This window comes from Ptiloglossa arizonensis, chromosome 5 (genome assembly GCF_051014685.1).
Source record: "Ptiloglossa arizonensis isolate GNS036 chromosome 5, iyPtiAriz1_principal, whole genome shotgun sequence".
NCBI lineage: Eukaryota > Metazoa > Arthropoda > Insecta > Hymenoptera > Colletidae > Ptiloglossa > Ptiloglossa arizonensis.
In genome coordinates, this window is record NC_135052.1 from 3,733,477 (window position 1) to 3,753,584 (window position 20,108).

The 20,108-nt window shown below is 38.6% G+C and overlaps 2 protein-coding genes across 2 annotated transcripts in view; one reads left to right on the forward strand and one right to left on the reverse strand.

Annotated features, from left to right (window-relative positions):
• Window positions 1-648: 648 nt before the first annotated feature.
• Window positions 649-2,843, reverse strand: LOC143147066 (dolichyl-diphosphooligosaccharide--protein glycosyltransferase 48 kDa subunit-like). The gene is made up of 3 exons (XM_076311934.1): window positions 2,589-2,843; window positions 1,665-2,291; window positions 649-1,557 (listed from the first exon to the last, which is right to left on the reverse strand). Exons 1-3 carry the CDS (start codon window positions 2,728-2,730, stop codon window positions 1,013-1,015), a joined length of 1,314 nt encoding a protein of 437 aa, XP_076168049.1. The 5' UTR covers window positions 2,731-2,843; the 3' UTR covers window positions 649-1,012.
• Window positions 2,844-11,782: 8,939 nt separating this feature from the next.
• The window catches only part of LOC143147067 (6-phosphofructo-2-kinase/fructose-2,6-bisphosphatase), a 28,478-nt gene continuing 20,152 nt past the window's right edge, over window positions 11,783-20,108 (forward strand). The window contains exon 1 of the mRNA XM_076311935.1: window positions 11,783-13,078. Coding sequence (XP_076168050.1) covers window positions 12,865-13,078 — 214 coding nt within the window. The 5' untranslated portion in view covers window positions 11,783-12,864. The remainder of the gene's footprint in view (window positions 13,079-20,108) is intronic.

The following is a 20,108-nucleotide window of genomic DNA, read 5'->3' on the forward strand; positions in this document are numbered from 1 at the left end:
CGATAAACCACTTCTCTCGATGTGAGTATTTATATATCGATTGAATTAGGGAGGATTAAGTTTGGTTCTCCGCTTCTTTTAATTTTTCGAAATTCACAAAGTAACATTATTCGTAAACTACTAGCGACAAGGTAGAATTGTATTCAAATAAAAGGAGTATTTTTTATGCTCATATATTACTATGTTTAGTAATAACCAACTTGTTGATCACACACCGGCGGTTGAAATTACGTACTGTTTCGACATTGTCGATAAAACGTACAAATTTATAATTTCATTTATTTTTTAATTTTATATATTGTGAAATTTCAATTTTACAGTAGAATGTGTAGATATATTGACATATGTATTTTATTATTAGATTTTCGAGTTAATGCTTTGTGATCATCCATTAGTTATTTCTGAAATTTTGAAAAATCGACAAAAAGTTGCAAATTATATAATGAAAAACTAAAAATTTGTTAATTTTTCCAATTATATGAATAATTCCAGTTTAGTTTCATGCAATTCAGGTTCACATAATGTGCACAAACGATGTTTTTATCGACCAATGAGAAAGCTCTTTTTAAACGTTTCGCGCACTGATCATAGGATCAAACATTCAATAGATTAAATTAGGGTATTCTAAATAACTAAAATATAAACATATTTAAATTACAAATATACTTATTTACATTTATTTTTTTCCATTTATTATAGTAATCATAAAAACATCTTTCAAAGATACCTAACATTGTATAAAAAAAAATTCCAATAGTTCATGTGCAAGTAGGTTTCGTGTGATATTTACGCCTTTTGTATTTAAACAAATTATACCTCCCAATTTTTAACCCTTTATTAAATAAATAGAAGAATTTTATTACACATGGATACATGTGTCATAAAAGCTGTCATTTACTTAATGTCTGATTAAACACTTTCTTCTCTTTAAAGTGTACTTTATGAAAGTGATAGGCTGTATTCGATTTAATTAATTGTAAAGTATTTTTAAACTTTTATGACTATAAAGAATTTATTCAGACTTTGGTTTCATGTCCTCCTTGTAATGCAGGAACACGAACGAAAATAAAAATACACCACTCATCATTGAAAATGCACTTACATAGTAAGGGAATGCACTTGGTATAAAACGTTCATACTGTGTATGTTGCAAAGGGCGGACCGACACTTGCGTCGTACTATACAAATGAGTCAAACCGATGCGAGTGTAATCCACTTTAAATTGATAAACCCCATAGACATCAGGGATTTTAAATCTTGCTTCGTAACGACCGTTTCCTACCGGTTTCATCGTCATACGGACAAACGGATCGATTCGAACGAATTCCAATTGCAAATCGTTCGTTTCATAAGGAACCCATTTATCACCCGACAGTTTTTGGACCTCAATAGAATAAACAACGTCGTCCATTATGGTATAAGCAGCAGGCGGTTCAGATTCTCCGAATCTATGATGATGGACGGAAGAAACACGAATCACACCATTTTCTTTGAAGACCCATCGGGCGATTGCTGTTGCTACAATCTCATTTCCAGATTTCTCATACTTTTGCCCACCTATATTGTTAATTAAATATATAATTATTGTGATATTACAACAGTTAAAAAGAGAATATATACTTGGAAGAGATTAAACATAATTCTTTTTTCGAAATTATTCTCACTTTGAACTTTCCGAATGGGATTAGTGAAAGCTTCATCACTGAAGAAATACAATGAACCAGAAAACACAACTCTTGCATTATTCCTGGCTTGAAGAGCTGCAATTAATAGTGTATTTTTGCCAACTGCATGTGGATAATCCTTTATAGGATTATGTGGATTGTACGAATATGCTGAACTAGATGCTGTTAATAGACGTAAAATTAAAGGATTGTCTGTATCAGCAGTTAGTCCAATTCCCTGATAAAGTAAGGGTTGTACATTTTTATTTCCAACAATGACAGGAGCATCTATCAAGTTAGACGAATCTGCAACTATTTTGGTATGAAATCCATTATCAGAAACATCGTAGTTTAGATGATCTATGACCGCCGAGCCCTCTTCGTCAATTTCAAAACCACATTCGGATGCTAGTTCGTGCAATGCATCTCCAGACTGATGAGAACCAGCGACTAAAACATTGCCACCACCATCTATGAAATCGGTTATTGCCTTGACATTCAATGCTCCACCAAACTCTTCCACAGATGGAGCAAATATTATCAAATGTTTATATAAATATTCTCCATACTTAGATAGTTGTAAATTAGCATCATCTGCTAATTTATACGTTAATGTATATCCACTATCTGTAATAGAATAAAAAGTATAAACCTTATGTGTAACTTTAAAGAATTGTGCGCATTCTATAACCATACACACAGTAATTATACGCAACTTATAACAATATATTTGTTGGAAAGTTTAGAAGCTTAACCTCTGTTTGTTTCCTACAATGTCTACTAAAATTGTATATGTAATAATCGTCTAATATTATTAAATAAGTATAGTGCCACTATACTTTTTAAGTAAGGGACACATAAAGCGGCTGTCAATGAATAGTAATTGACGGACATTTCACTGAAAATAGCCGAATGTTTACGTACTTTGTAATGTCTTGAAAAATATGGAATGAGTTTCTTTTATTGCTAAATTGTCGAGTAAAACGAGCGTAGGTGCACCAGCATTCGCAATACCGAATATCGCGAATATATAGAGGAACTTGTCTGTAAATCTCATTGTGGCCATACGTAATAATCACTTGCCACGAGACAAACCGGTTCGTTCTACAAGTCTAGTCTAGATTAACGGCTTCGTATACACACGTAATCAAACGGAAACTCCGCCTTGATGTCGGAAGTGTCATGTCTTCCAGTGAACCGCGTAAACGAAACTTTTAAGGTCCCTAGATAATGTCTAGGGATTTTAAATTAGACGTTGATGCTGCCATCTATTGCTATTAAACAGGAAATTTTGTTCATGGGGATACCTAATGGAAGAAGAAGCTAAATCAACGTTTTCCCAGTACGAAGATATTTAAGTTGTATTATTAGCGCTACTAAATATAAGAATTGATTGTTTCGATGGTAATCAGGATCACAAATGGGAAATATCATTGAGCGTGAGAATTACAGTCGATATCGTGATATATCAGTAATTTTGGGACGATCTTTTTGTTCGAAGATAGCGATTATAGGAACTGTATTCAACTGAGCCATTGAAGTCAGAAAGTTAGTACACGTAGCAATTTCTCCCGTTCGTATCATTTGCGGTTGTATCAAATATATTGGTCACAACAAATATTACAATAAATGATTTATTTACACAGATGAAACTTGGAACATTTTAACAATATGGGCTAAGAATATTTGTAAGAATACAGTTACCTGCAATTGAATTTTCCAAGTGCTATTTATTCTCGAATCCCTTTGGTCGTACTTATGAAAATTTGCACGACTGTTTAACCAGTGGATTGCATACCTATGAACTATTTTAGTTCTTAGCTTTGCCCGATGGATGGCCATAGCATCAATGTGTCTGTAATATAAAATTGACTGAAATTGATATTATAGTTCCTACTCAATTATATTTTACACGTACAATATGCAATATTGGAGCATTTACTTTTGTATTAAGTAAAGGGACACTTAAACTTGAGGTGTCATTAATGAATAAAAAAAGTCAAATTTGATAGTCTTTAAATCGAGGTTTTTCAAATGCATACGTGTCACGTACATAAATGTATGGCCGATGCACATGCACACGCACGAACATGCGCACATTTATGCGTCCTAGACTATATTGTGAACTAACCTAGAATAATCGAAGTCGCTACGTGCTGTATCAACTATGTAGAAAATTGAACACGCGAAATACTTAGAACAAACGTATTATACGAATATAGGTTACGTATTCAATGGAATTCTTACAGTGCTTAAGTACCAACTGTAATAACATTAACAACTCATGGAATTGCAAAATGGTATCGCGTAATCTCGTTGCAAGATCTTCCAACGAAATGAAATGACATTGTCGACGACCGTTCAACGTTTAAAAATATTTAATATTAGAAATATTTAGAGCAGACGAGGGTTGTACGATCGCGACTGACGCGCCATCTTCCGCGATGCGCTGCGTACCTAATTTTTTGATCCGCTAGTATCACGGGATGTTTTCAAACTGAGATTCTTCCCGACCGGAATAAAATAAATAGTATTCAGATCTTGAAGATAAACGAAACACAAGTGCAACAACTTTGCACATTTTTTCCTAGATGTTTCCGAAACCGAATCGTTTCTAGAACCTACAAGAGTCAACGATACTCGAGCGATCCTCGAGGGGATCAATTCGATGCAGCTAGCAATTTGTCAGAACATTAACACGACCGATCGTTAAGAGCATTATTCTATTTATAGTAGTTGAACGGGAGCGTGTACCTTCTTGACACTGACTCTTTTAGAACGAGGACCCTCTAAACTGTGACTGAACGCTTCGAGATAATTCGACGTCTCTCCTCTCAATTGAGTTACGTTAACAGGTTCACGCGCGAGCACTCAGGTTAGAGATTGCGGAGTTCATTCCGCGTTATCCTCAGATCGTTCATGACCTCTGCCGTAATTTTATCGCATAGCGGCCGAGCACGCGTTTATCACGCGCGAGGATACTCGATGCACAATTCCCTTATCGGGTCGATCGTGTACGAGGATTCGCACATCTTACCGTCTACATTGACGAAGAAAAGAGGAATCTTCCGTTCATGGTGACAAATTGCACGCGTTTCCGAGCAATATGATTATTTCCACGGCAAACAGCGCCGTTTGTTTGCCAGGGAATCCAACAAACGTCGAGAAGAATTATACTTACGCGACAGAGAGTAATTAATCTCGACGATGTCACACCGCATTCTGTTTACCTTTTTGTTTACGTTGCACGATACCGTGAAATCGGCCGACTAGAAACATTACGTCACAGATTGCACAAGAAGGGAGAACGGGATCCGAAATGGGAAAATTTGATTAAAAAGTGTTACGAAGCGTTGTAAAACGATTTGGATGATACGGTGTTGGAAATTACACGAAGAAAATCGCAACATTTTGTAACACTTCCGATGGAGAATCTTATCTCTGCTCGACACGTTTGTCGTACCGCACCGTGTTTATTGACATTGATAAAAACGATTCAGTAATATTCAGCTACTCTTTTCTTTTATTTTTTTTTTCTTTTTTTCGTGATTCGAAAATTTTATATTTTTAATATCGATGTTATTTCTTATGTTTCTCGTGTCGTCGATCACCAATGATGGATGCTGATTCGAATGGAAGATTGTCAGTTGCTCGTGTTACGAGTCATGTGACTGAAAAGTCACGTTCACGTTTACGACGATGCTGCTCGTGTCAACAAGTGGAAACTCGGCAGAACAATTATTTGAATGGAAAGTTAGACAATGTCGACCAATTTTCACGCGCCAATAACGATCGTATTATTCACTGGTATTCGTAGAAAAACCGCGCTACGTTCAGTGTTTTCCCATTGGCACATTTGAAATTGTGAGTCACCGTCTTCGTTTATGAAATGGTAAAACAACTGGAAACACGGTATATTTTGACGAAATTTTCCTCGATGCTTCGCTTGTTGAATTTATTACCGAGCTGTTAAGCGAATTGTTGCCAAACGACCATCCTGGAAGACGAACGATCATGTAGCCCAAACGATAGATTAGGAAAACGTATAAACGTGGTTTCAAGTCCAGTTATTCGAATGTGAGCTCGTATTACCTAAATGGAAAATCAATGGCAAAGGGTAAATCGGTGAACTTCTATCATCGAGACGTATCAGTTATCCAAATTGTTTTTTCCTTTGCTAAATTCGATTGAAAAGAGTTGCACTCGGTACGAGATTGTAAAAACAATTTGGAGTAACGGTGGCACGTTTGAGTAAAAATTTATAGCGAAAAATTTGTAATTCGATATTAAACGTTTATATTCAATTTTAGCTCTATTTTTATTAAAGAATATTTCTGGTTTCTTTATTAAAAAAGAAAAAAAAAAACAACTTACGATATTCCCTGCAAAACTGTATAATCTTCTAGGGAATAATTGTTTGTTAAAAAATATGAAAGAAGACATTTTTTACAGCGTGATTTACGTAGACTTCACTTTTTGGTTCCAAGAGCAATTCATAAATTTATTTTTATCTCGATGTTTCGATCAAGATAAAGTTTCTGTTTGCAACAACTTTCTACCTTGTTGAAATTAACAAAAATATGATTAAAATGTTTGTTCGACGATATATGAATAAATTAAATTTATTTTTACATAAATTAAATTTATTTTACACGAGAAAGAAATCCAAAGAGAACACTTTCTAGATACTTTTAATTGTAAATTGTAGTGACACTTCTTTTTTACACTGGTATTCGTTTTTTTTTTTTTATGTCTACGCGTTCAAAGTCGTATCAACTACTTAGAGTAATTAGCACCTTCTTCTGGTTGTTAGAACTTGTTAAGTAGATTTATGTCTTTGAGGAATGCACTGACTTTTATTTTCTTTCGATCTGGTTAATAATTTTTTCGTAGTTGAGTTCGGTCTGAAAATTGTCCTCTGACTTTCATACTTCTAAGATTCAATTAATGTATGTTTAAACTATGTTTCATATGTTTCACAACTAAGTTGTTCTGTTTTTTCTATGATGTGGTTGCACGTTATTTTTGCGTGGCTTGGTATAAATTCTGTTGATGTTGCTTATTTTTTTCTACTAAGGTTATCTCGTATTCTCGAATAGAAATTGTCTACGATTTGATTTACATTTGTTGCATTCGTGAATTTTTAAGTTTTATTGTATTCGTTATTGATAGCTGTTACGATACATTTTGTGGCAGTATTATTAACACTCCAAAAGTGTAATTTATATTATATTATTGAGAAAAATTTGTGTAGTAATTTAGTCACAGTCATTTATGGTTTTTATATAAGATCTTTATTGGGAAGGATTTAATCTTACTTGTTCGATAATGTGGTTTAATTTTCAATCATTATATTTAAACGAGTGATCTACCGTGATTTGTTAAATAAGAAAAATTATTAAAGAGATTCGAACAAATTTTAAAGTATAGTAAGGAAAAAAGTTATAAAACAATCAGCTAGGTAAAACCAACGTGTGTATTACTCAGAATTAATGAAGTGTTGTTGTTTTCATATTTTCTAATGTCTGTGATATTGAGATACGTGTAAGAACATCAATTTCTTTCCAAGAAATTGGATGGCATGTGCAACTGCACATGATTTGGCAACTGCACATGATTTCGGAGGAAAGAGATGTAAGATGTATGGCACGTTAATCCCACTTTGAAAAGTTTAAAAAATTGGAGTAAAAAATAAATTCAACGATCTGATGTAAAATGATAAGGTTTCCCCTTAAAAATGAAAAGCGAGTCTAATTCAGATCTATGGAATAGTGTTCCTCAAATTGTGATTCCTCAAATTGTGTTTTGTGGACGGAAACAATTCTAACGTTTTACATAGTGGAATAAAAGAAATGCATCTCATAATATTTTATTATTTAAAACGCGCGTTAAAAAGTTTTCCAATGTTAATAACAAGAACATAAATAAGGAAGTAAAAAGTAAGAAACTCGAACGCTTGAAACGACCGAAGATGTTTGCACAGTCTTATCAACTTTGTTTTGTACTTATATTGTATTCGTCGCTTTTCCATTTTCTTCTGTGAAACGTAATAAAGTATACCGAATTTTATTTCGTTTTTCGTTTGTAATGCCATAGTTTTACGAGAAAACGAAACAAATTTCTTTTGAATACTATTAAATAAATTCCAAGAAGACCTACACGAGACTGTTAATTTTTGTTCGAATTTACGTTTGGGTGTAAAATAGAACGTAAGAAACGAATAAATGACAAATCTCGAAACCATTCAAACGACGTTAAAATCGTTGAAACGACTACATTAAAAAAAAAAAAAGAGAAATTAAATTTTAAAATGTATTTAAAAATCCATAATTTAATTCAATCGTTTAAGGACCCACCGAAAGTGTTTCTTCGTCGAAAGAGAGTACGAGAAGTCGAAGTTTGAGAAACACTGTTATGGAACATTTATAGCCAACGGATAACTTTTCAACAGGGATAGAATAACGCATTTGGCGGCTCGTACCTAACAAGGTTGTCGCTTAACAAACCACCCGTGTACGTCTCAGGTGTCACATTGTACATTTCGACCACCAATCGTTACTTCGCGAATAGAATAATTATCCAAATTGAGGTTGTGATCTGCATTAATTTAATATTCCGCGTGTGACGGGCCGGTACGCCTGGTTCTATCGTTGTTTAACAGCAGAACGACCTTATATAACAGATTGCATAATAACTACAGTGGAATTTTGTCGTTGTAAAAGTTGCATTATTCGATTGGCATCGAAGGCTGCACTTATAGATACATGATGACCTCGAAGGAATCCAATGGTTCGGCGTCGACGTCGAAACGTCCACGGCTCGCTTTATCGAACTGTGATGCAATTTGACAGGTCAAGATGGTAATGATCTGCCAGTTCGCCGGTTGAACTTAATGACGCCGGCCGTACACATGCCTGGATGCTCGACTGTTTAAATAGGAGAAACAAATGCGGACTTTGCTCCACAAATAGGCCAAGGGAACGAAGGGGTCGATCCAGTCGAGATAGTAATCAGAGTAAATATGAACAGTCACGTAATTGTAGCAAAACAGCATTTTCTGATCTCTGAAAACAATCGTCATCTGTTCGTGATGTTTTTGAGTCGTTTCGCGGAACCATATATAGGGTGGGTCGCGTTAAAAGGAACATTTTTTCAATTCGAGGACACGAGAAAAATGTGTACGTACATAACCTCGAAGGACCAATATAACCGATGAAACTATACACTTTTGTTGTTCGAATATTATAGATACGTATCGAGTCGAGATTAAAAGTTCATTCATCCGTTTATCTTCCTTTTGTTTCTACCGATGCTCCTTTCTTCTTAGTATAATTTGTATCGTTTATTACTTTGAGAATTTATACATTAGATTTTAAGTTTCCCGCTAAAGGACCGCGAATCATGGTCGAGTAAAATGCACGTATACGCGAATAACTTTTGTTTCAATTTACTCCTATAACGAACTAATTGTTTTCGTTATCGACATCAATTTACATGTAACAATAAAGAGTTGTAGTTTTGAACCGTGTTCCGCATATTCTTCATTTCTTCTGTCCATTAAATATTTATAAAGCAGATGGTCTTTCGTGAAATGCAAAGTGTATAATTAGATATCGTGACCCAACAAGTTTTTATGTTCAAAGATTGAACTATATTCAGTTATTTATATATCACGCTGGCGTAATAATTGTTGTATTAGTTGCATATTTGTGATAAAAAAGTAGCACCTCGTAATAGAAGAGAATATTTTATTTTCAATATTTCTTAAGATCGCGTTAAGTATGTATATGTTACGTCAATTTATTCTCTTTTCCAGATTGTATTATCGAAAAGTTGAAACATATTTAATCGTTATCAGTGCTAAAAAAAAGTTTTACCCTTTCGCAAATCGATCAATGTCGTAACAAGGAATAAATAAATTTAACTAATCTCAGAAATATAGAATCGGAGATTTAGAACTGTATTTATTTGTTTTGACATTTCATTAATTTATATTATTTGTATTGTTTCGCTGAAATTACAATCAATGAAAATGCACGAGATCGAAGTAATTCCATTTAACATAATAACGACGACATTGAAAATTCGCTCAAAAATGATCTTGATCCCTAAATTGTGTCCTTGGAACGATATTTTTGTACATCGAAACCTAAGGTAAACATTCAGGTATTCCGTAACTCACCCTGTATGTTGTTCATCTCACGTGTAATTAAACGTTCAAACATGACATTGAATTATTACCCGTGGAAAGACAACAAACACATAGTGATTCGAATCGTATTTCTAACTCGAAAAAAAAATTGTCATTTTTCTAAGATGTTTATTGGTTAAGTAACGATTCGGGTTTGAACGATGTATAAATGACATCAGGAGGATGAAATAAAAGAATATATTAATCGTTTTGTTTAGTATGTAATTGTAGAAGAATCGTCAGTTTTATAAGACATTTTTTTTTACTACTTTATCGGTATTATTAATCTACTGCGGTTTAATTTCAGAAGTATAACATATCTTCAGTTCATCGAGTTTGTGTTTTGTCGTAAAAAAAAGTTTGTAATCAATTGATATTTCTTCGTTAATTTTAAGAGAAATCGAATCACATAGTCTTTCGTGAATTCCAAAGTGTATATTTAGATATACGTGACCCAACAAGTTTTTATGTTCAGAGATTGAACTATATTCGGTTATTTATATATTATGATAGCGTAATAATTCTTTCGTCATTTGTTTCTCAGTTAAAAAAATGTCTTGTCCAACTACATCGTCAATTCCTTCTACAGAAATAAATTTAACTGTTCTGCGGTGTCTCGTGGTACTCGATAGAGAATTTTTCCCTATTACAATTTTCTCTTCGCTATATACTATAGTGCAATATAAGTAACGAAACAAACGAAATTATAAATACAGATGAATCATCTATGCACTATCGTAATTTTAGCTTAGCGTAGGTTTCGAAAACCTAGCTTTAAGCCAGCATTTGGCGAGCAACGAGCGAGGATAATAAAAGAGAAAGTCGTGATCGAAACAGGCCCAACGAAGAAGCAGGTAAGGGCTTTTCCTTTGTCGGAAGGAAAGGGACCAGGGTTGTAAAGAGTTGTGCTATAGTCACCTTATTTACCGTTATCTAGCTATTGTCAAAGTATTAATTATTTATAATTTAATAAACTACACCACATCTGAATCTAAATTTTCAAACCGCTGTGTACAGTTTTCTTGGCCAAAGTTGCCGTCACAAGCCCATTTACGTAACATTATAAAGTTTTTATCGACTTTTGGTTGTAATCGTTCGAAACATCTTTTCCTAGACGTTAAATTCTTTCCGTGGTTAAATCTAACATACTTGGCAATTTTATTTCTTGGTAATATTATTTATAATAATATATGTTAACAGAGTTCTATGGGTTTTTCGATTGTCGTTTCTCCAAGTGTTTATAACCCTAAGAAATATATTCAAAAGTAATAAAGGAAAATATTCTTTCTTCGACTTTTCTCGTGTTAGGAGCACGATCCGGACCATTGTGAAATGTTTAAGTAGTACGGTTAAAAATTACGATCGTGATTCATACCTACTCGACATCGTACCGATGCATCCGATAGGACCGAGGGTACCGCTCTAATAGAAGTTAATCGCTGCCGGCTACAATTGCTATTGCTCTTAGCAATGATATCCCGGCTCGTCTCGCGAAGTATTAGCACAAACGCGTAATACATTTCTTCGCGAAGAAATAATTCAACACGTGGGACGAAAATAAACGCGTCAGTAGAAGCGCTGTAGCGGTCGATTCAAATTTAGAGAAACGGGTAGCTTCGTTAATCCGGATTTTGCCAAAGTATCGTGCAATTGTATCGTACGTTTTCGGAGCAAGAACACCCATTTTCGTATTCTCCGAATGATTGATCTCTTACGGTGAACGTGTCGAAAAAGTACGGAGATGTTTTGATTCTGCCGGCCCGGCGAACCTCGATGTTTTGTCGACAAACGCGAGTTCGTTCGACGTATTTCTAACGTGAGTGCTGAACGGGAGTAGAGGGGCTAGCGGAGCGTTCATTGGCTGGTTCCGGCAGAGGGCGCCTACTAGGTCCGGGTCGATGTTGCTAAAAGCTGCTGCGGATGAGGGAACAGCAGTCGCTGGAATCTCCTCGAGCCGCGTGCAAACGAATCGCTTTCGCGTTTCGGACGAGTCTGTGCAACTCTGTTTTCGTTTCGAATTAGCCAAAACAGTTTCGCGTGTATACTCGCGCGACACGTAACCAGATCGAGTTGAATCGAGAGCGTCAGGAAACGCCAATAGCAGCTGCGGTCGACCCGCTACGATTCGTGTCTTTGTAATTTGGTCGGCACGAGCGAATCGATTCTTGTAAACCGGTTCACCGGTATATACCGATTTCTTCGGGCCGATACATTCGAGGGTTCGGTGAAATCCACGTCGGTAGAGCACGCTGTTCTCGTGGCCGAAGAAGAACGAGAGATAGATATATATATACATACATAAAGAGAGAGAGAGAGAAAGAAAGAGAGACCTAAGGTGTGAAACGTGTACAGCCCACCGTGACACGAAGGAAGAGGAGAGGTAAAGGGAACACCGGCGCGTAAGACGTCGGTGGGGCAGCACCGTGACTATGTAAACTACTAGCAAACAGTTGTGGCAGCGCGTGCGCACGGGCTAGCAACCCGTACCAAATACAAAACGTACGTGATTAGATAGCTGGCGACGACCCCAGCATCGGCAGCGCGATCGAAACGCGAGATAACACGGGTTTGGATTCGAAGGGATCGTCATCGGGGACAGGTGACAAGACCGGGGTACTGATCAAAAAAGACAAAGAAGCTCGCAAACTGGCTCCGGAGGTGAGGATCAAGCAAATTGGAATGAGGGAGGACCTGTTGTCCATAATACGGCACACGAGCAGCGACCATTTTTCGGAAGAACTTTAGCCCGAGTGTCGAGGGCAGACGGAACAAGAGGAGTGTACTAACCTAGTAGGACAAGTTTAACGAGTATTCCGTACTAATAGAGGGCTCTTGCTCGCTGGATCCTCTCGACCGCGGAAACATTGGGGTTCAGGGTCCCCTTTCGTCCTTTACTCCTGTCGTTGAAACTGTTTCACGGTTTCCCATCGATCTGCTGCCTGCCGGTCGGCGTGCTCTTTCCCCTGCAAGGAAAAAATCTCCCGAGGTTAATCCTCGTATTCGTCAGTAATGCCTTGGGTCGCTGCTTGTTTCGACCTACTCCAGGCCCCGATTTTGAGCTACTGTCTCGCCGTGAGGAATCTCGCTCTGCAAGCCGGTATCCTTCACGAAGGCAGTAACGAGCCGACGATAACCCTGGCAGATAACACGTCGTCGGGCGTACGGAAGGGTGTCTCGTCCAGTATCGACACCATGGCTCCGAGTACCGAGGAGCAAAGCCAAGGTAAATAATACACGACGGACGGGTGGGGGGAAAACTGGACGGGAGGAGGGGAGGAATGGATGGATGGGTGGACAAACAGCATCTGTTTTGTATACACGCGCGATCAGGGCCACGGTTCGATAAGTTCGAACCGGTCGTTTGTTGTTGATTCGTTGATTAACGACCGTTGCGAAATTTATCAGCGTTTTGCTCGATCGTTAAAGAAAAAAAAAAAGAAAAGAAAAAACCGTGTCGTCGCGTTACATAATCGGGGCTGTCGTCAAACGCACAGAAAATCGAGGTTCGTTTTTTCTTTTTCTTTTTTTTCCCTAACAAATGCATCCTCTCGAGTCGCTCCGTGATTCGTCGGTTCTCTCCTTTCGGGATTCCCCCGTTTTCGCGGATATTCGTTAGGCACATTCTCGATCGAGGAGGGCCCGATGCGACGGGAACGAGTCGAGTGCACGGGACCTGTGCACAGTACCCGAAACCTCGCTATAAATACGAAACGGATGCAAATAGATACGCGTCGCCCGGTGTGTTTGGCTCCCGTGGAAACTTCGCGGGACCGAATTTCGTAAACAATTCTGGCTCGCGTACGCGGATTTCGCGTTGGAGACGGATCGTTGAATGTTTTGTCGAGAACTGCCACCGGTGATCGAAACTCGAAAACGAACGAATTTCGAATTCGTTTCTTGGCTCGAACGATCGTAACGTTGGGTCGTTCCCGTAACGATCGCCAGTAAACAAAAGACACGCAGTACCTGGGTTCTTCTACAGAAGTTATATTACCGTGCAATTATTAGTCCTCGTTTCTCCAAAGGATTATCTACAGGATTAGTCTCCGCGATACAATTAGGTACCGTGTGAACAGGTAGACGGGAACACGGGCGACGAAAGAATTCGAAATCTACTTTCGTCGTTATTGGATCGAATTAACGGTTAATTCTAATACTTTTCGAGATTCCATTTTATCGCGAGCGCGGACGGACTTTGTCGCTCGGTTAAATGAAATGCACCAATACGCGTGCACGGATCTCCATCGTGTCTATCGAAACGAAAAGAAATCGAACGGAACGTATCGACGATGAGAATGCAAGACTACAGAACGTACGTACACTTGCGACGAGTTTATCTATTAGATAGGTTTATCAGCAGACGGAGAGAGAGTAAGTTAACAAGCTTGGATAATCGGAGCTTGTCAAATATTTAATTGATAAACGGTATCGCGTTCTCTCGGTTTATCGTCGCGACGTTGGATCAATCGCCTCGCGAGACTCTCTCGAAGGGGCGTTTCGTTTTTTTGCAGACGTTCGTTCGCGTTTTATTCAACGGCCACGACACCGGTGTGTCGTTGAAGAACGCGGACCGTCTCGAGTAGCCGGAGAAAAAGGACACGCCATTACGAAACTCGAACGAGGAACGAAGCAACGAATCGCTCGTTCAAAGAATTAGATTCTCCCGTCGAGCGAGAAACTACCGACGAGGGAACAAAATACGTTTCATCGAACGATAAACGAAATCTTTAACCGTTAGGGGATTACGTCACTGTCGAGGTCGGGGTGAAAAATGAAGTTATTGATTCTTTTTCCGCGGGAAAAGTACACGACGCAATTACAACTATTAATCAAACACGTTAGTCCCTCGATCACGCAACACCGCCACCGAACGCTATGTACACGAGTCGTACACGTGATTCAGATTATGGCTTAAACGGGAAGAAAAACGGTTCGCGGTAAAACATTCCGTATTGTTGCTAATACTTTTTCATTTTCGAAAGTCCCTCGTCACGGTTACGTTGCCTTCTAGCCGATCGACGCGAGCGGATCTTCGTTTCGCTCAAGGGAAGACATCGCCCCGATACGTTCAAAAACAATTTTTTTTCCCCAAGTATCACTAAACGAGAAATCTAGTCTTTTTCGGAGAATGTAGATATAACTTTCTGCTTCGTTTTACAATTTTCGCGAAAGCAACAATCGTCAAATTGGCGAAGTTATTCGCTATTCCCAGAATCAGTCAACGGTGAAACATTGTTTGCTGACCGTCATAGGTGACAAGAATTGGAATGTTTGAAATAAAAAAATGTCGATTTGTAAGCTAGAGACTATTGTCTAAAATATAGCTTAGGATTTTTCGAAAATTTTCATAATTGTAGAAACGGTCGATGTTTCAAGCAAAAAGAATCATTTTTATCCAAAAGATTAACATATTAAAAATCGAAAATGCAATTTTTCGAAAATCTCTCCCCATAAGTTCGTAATCGTTAATTGTATACAATTTAGACAACAGATCTTTGTTGAATATCGATTTTCGATATTAATTAACATATTAAAAAAATCGTACGCTACATTGTAGAATACTCTATGGAGAATATAACATTTAACGTGAATCGGTGTAGCCGATTTCGTGTTGACCAGGTTGAAGAATATAGTTTCGAGGAAAACGTAAAACAAGTTTATTTTTCGACATGACACTCCATACCCTTTAAACTTTAAGAAAATGAGACAAAAAAAAAAGAAAATTCAATGTTTTTGATTCGTCAGGGTGATATTCCACCATAATGTAGTTACGGCGCGCACGTTCGCAAGCGAAACCGCGAGGCGAGTTAATAATACACTGTCGGAAGATTGTACGAAAAAAAAACATTGCAGAATCTTGTTCTAATCAAAAGATAAACGTCGCTAAAAATACGTCCTCCAGATAAACAATGTAGGCTGATTATCGAGGCAATGGATTCCATAACGAACTTATCTGACGAAAAAAAATCTATCGCCTACATTGTATACAACGTATTGCGAGCGATTACGAACGTATGGGGAGGGATTTTCGAGAAATTACGTTTTCTAAATCTTCTTTTAATCGATAGATAAGCGCCACTAAAAATACATCCACCGGATAAACAATATAAGCTTGATTATCGCCGCAACGGATTACACATCGAGCTTATCCGACAGTAAAGATCTGTTGTCTAAATAGTATACAATTAACGATTACGAACTTACGGGGAGAGATTTTCGAAAAATTGTATTTTCGATTTTTCGCGCGAACTCGAAACAAAAATCGAACAGCATTCATTCCAATTCGAAGGAAAAATGTGCCGTGGGTGTTGCATTCTTACATAACCGAACAGAAACACAAGGGTCTACGAACCAAGTCGAAAAACAGTTTCAAGGAGAAACGCGATCAAAGCTTCGACTTTGGATATTTATGAAAATGCACGTAATTTTGCAATTCACCTCTAGTCGGCTACTCTTGCGTCGTAGATAGTCATGCAGAATGACAATAAAATTTCTGTACTTTGTCTATTCATTTTTTACGTTCGTGTGCAACGAACGTTGCACCTCCCCGATATGCAGACGGTGAAGAATTTGGTTCTCGCAATGTTTGTGAGTTAAACACACGAAGTTAAATACACGCGCTAATATTTGAAGCAATTTCGACGATTATTGCGCGACTCGAAACCGCCACGAACGTTACATTCCGTGTAAATGAGTTACAACTTTCGTTATTGTTTTATTTGTACGCATCGAGTATATTAATTCCTTTCTCGAAAAATCTTTAAAGACAGGCTTCGAGACAGGCTGAACAAACTCGAGCGCTGCAGCTGCATCTTTTATGTGCGTGTTCGTTTAATTTTTCAAGGTCGTTCGAACGTTGCCAAACACGCCACAAATCGCGTTTCGAGGTTTTCCATCTTTAGAAATTCGACGGGGGGAAAAAAAACCGTTGCCAAAATGACGTTTCTCACTACTCCCTGTAAAGTCACTATTTTGTTAAATAGCAAAATCTCGGTATGAATTTTACTGGACGATTAAAACACCTGTTGGAATGAACCACCGTCCCTGAACGGAGAATCGAAAATCAGAGTTTATCCTCGTTCAACGGTCCGCCATTTAATGTTCAAATTCTCAGGCAATAAAATGTCTCTCCACTTTGACATATGCCTGTAACTCCTCTAAAAGAAATTCGTTTCTTCGTTATTTTTTCGAGTTCCTGTACGAGACCGAGTGAAAAATATCCTTGGAAACTTCTACGGTTAAAAAGAAGAAGAGAAAGAAAAAAAAAGATTCGATTATTTTATCAATTTCTTCGATCAAATTCAATCGAAGACGGTACCTCTCTTACGATTTTTTATTCGAACGTATATTAATGGTATGTATTATATTTATCTAGATGGTGCCAGTCTCCGCGACGGAACAGATCATTAATATTTACCGAAACATATGTTAATGAACGATAGCGGGGAGGACACGTTGCGTGTTACGTGTCCCGTCCGAGTTAAATTTCGAGTGGGAACACGTGTACTGGGCCTCCTTCGATTAACTTAAATTGCGTCAGGCAGAAATGTGTGCTGTAAATCACGAGATTCGTTATCCGATCGATAATCGGTACCGTGTCGTTTACAAATAACGAATTTCTTTGGAAAAACGCGCGATCGACGATTCCGATCGAGAACCGTGCAAGGCGGTTGTATTTACCTCGTTATAAAATGTGAAAGGAACAAACGTAACGGGGAAATAAGGTAAACCGAAAGAATACTTTCAAGGATTTTCCATAGGGATATTATTAGAAGCGCAACGTGAAACGCGAGAATGCAACTAGCAGTAGCAACTGCAGCAGCAGTAGTCGAGGCACACCGTGGGTTGCATACGTAACGAACACGAAAAATACACTCGTGCATGATCCGAAAGGTGTGTCCCTGTCGTTGAATTGCCACCTTCGCGTCGATCCCGTGTAATCGTTGCACGTGCGTTCCTACCAGCGTACACCAATTATTTATACTGTCCTTGCAGACACGCGCTCGTATAAACGCCACGATTGTTGTCAACAAACAGTACGCGTTGTCGGCTGAAACGCTCTCTCGTAACCTGTCCGCGACAACACAGATGCTTCTTATCGGTGACTTATTAAAACCGCTCCAATTTCTTATCGAACTTGTTCGCGTCGAGCGATCGCTTCGGTGGAGACTTTTCGGGTTATCGTGTTAACATACCGCACGAGTCTCTCCACAGGGTCAAGATTCGATTGATTTTTACAAACAAACGTGTACTATATTCGCGACACACGAGGAAATCGATTTCGAGAAATCGGAGACAACCGAACGTCGACGAAGCGTTCTCGCCCAACTGGAGACGCTCCGAAATTTCAACGTTTCGTTTATTTTTCTAAATAGACGTACGCGTGTTCACGTTTCAACGAACGTATTGAAAGTTTCGCGAATTGATATCGAGCTCTTTCGATACACATTGCGCGCGTATTGGAGCACGTACACCGATCGTGTACTCCGTTCGTCTCGATCTCGAGTCGCGGGACTCGTTAAAATTGTATCTGTTTTTAAATTGAACATCGTGTACACGTTCCACGGGCGGTTATCGAAACGTTCACGATCCGAGTTTCGTCTATGCAATTTCGAACGGTCGTGTTTAGGAGTTGCCACGGTCGCGATGGCGGCGGCGAACGGGAATTTTTCAAGGAGACCGATTATCGATTTTCGCCGGCTGACCTTGTTCTCAACCCCTGCGCGCAAAAGGGGTTGGGAGAGATACGCCTCGAGTCGAATCGCAAATTCGCGGTCGAGCACTTGTTGGTAAATACGCTCGAAGGATTTTCCCGCTCGGACGAGTGCGACTGTTTACAATTTTTGAAGCGATCTCGCACGTGGACTTTGTACTCGGAATGTTTTCATACGCGCCGCGTTGCCCCGCGAGTTATCTGCTGTCAAGAAACGTAACGGGAAATCGTTTCACGAATAATATTTCGAGCGGTAAATTCCCGATCGTCGTTCGAACTTTATTTACCGCTGGTGCAAACGTTCCCAAGTGGACGATTCCACGCTCGAAAAATGAATCGTTCAACGACGCGTTGCAGGTCAACGCACGCACTATTACGCTACAATTAACATCGTTTCGCTGAAATCGAGGAGAGGGGAGATTCTTGTTACGCGGCACAATAACGTTACACGATCGATATTGAACGGAGCTACCACGATCGAACATCGGAATCAACGTTACGCGAGACCGTAGAACGGAACGAAAGCTGGATCCCTCTCGATCGTCGCGAAACTTCCGTTTCCGGTCTCTGTTTGCTTCTCGCGGTGTTACGAACGAATCGTACGCGACGAAACGTTTAACCCTTTGCACTCGAGGCTTCTTCGTCACCAGAAACGCCTCGAGAACATTTTCTAAGTCGTAAAATTCATCTGGAACGGAACATTTTTTCTATACTTTGCACAGATGCGTTCACACTTCACGAGAACGTAATATTTAAATTCCAATTTGAATTCCAAACTATGAAGTTTTCCCGGATCGAATATAGTATACTTCGCACAGATGCGTTCATACTTTACGAGAACGTAATATTTAAATTCCAATTTGAATTCCAAACTATGAAGTTTCCCCGGATCGAATATATAATAGTATACTTCGCACAGATGCGTTCGCACTCTACGAGAACGTAATATTTAAATTCCAATTTGAATTCCAAACCACGAACGTTTTCCCGGATATAGTACACTGAATTAGGTGGAAATCAAGGATCTCCTCTCGAGTCCAAAGGGTTAACTTCGAGGCGAATCCGATTCTGGTCCGATGACCACGATCTTTGATCCGATTTGTAATTAATTCTGTCGACAACATTGTTCGCGTACAGGCGCAACGAAACGAAAAGTGAAGAAAAAGGGGGGGAACACCGCGATTAATGCAAACGACGAAATCGACGAGAATAGTACGCGTGAATGGTCTTTGTAAAAGTTTTACAATTGACGAAATGAAAAAAATCCACGAAAGCGTGGTTATCTGTTATCGTTCTAAGTTAACGTCATTGCATCTGCGTAGGTTCGTCAGCAGCTGCGATTACAACGTAAGATAGATCATGCCATCCGGTGGATTTTTCGGAGCAAATTTTTCAATCGTACCGGCTCGTGTGTATTATTATCTTGTAAACACTGTACCGAGTTGAACTAATTACGGTGACCCGGAGGTCGCAGAGATTATTCTTTCGAACGACCGAACAGCGAAAACTTCAATGTTATCTGTACGATTATCTCGAAAAA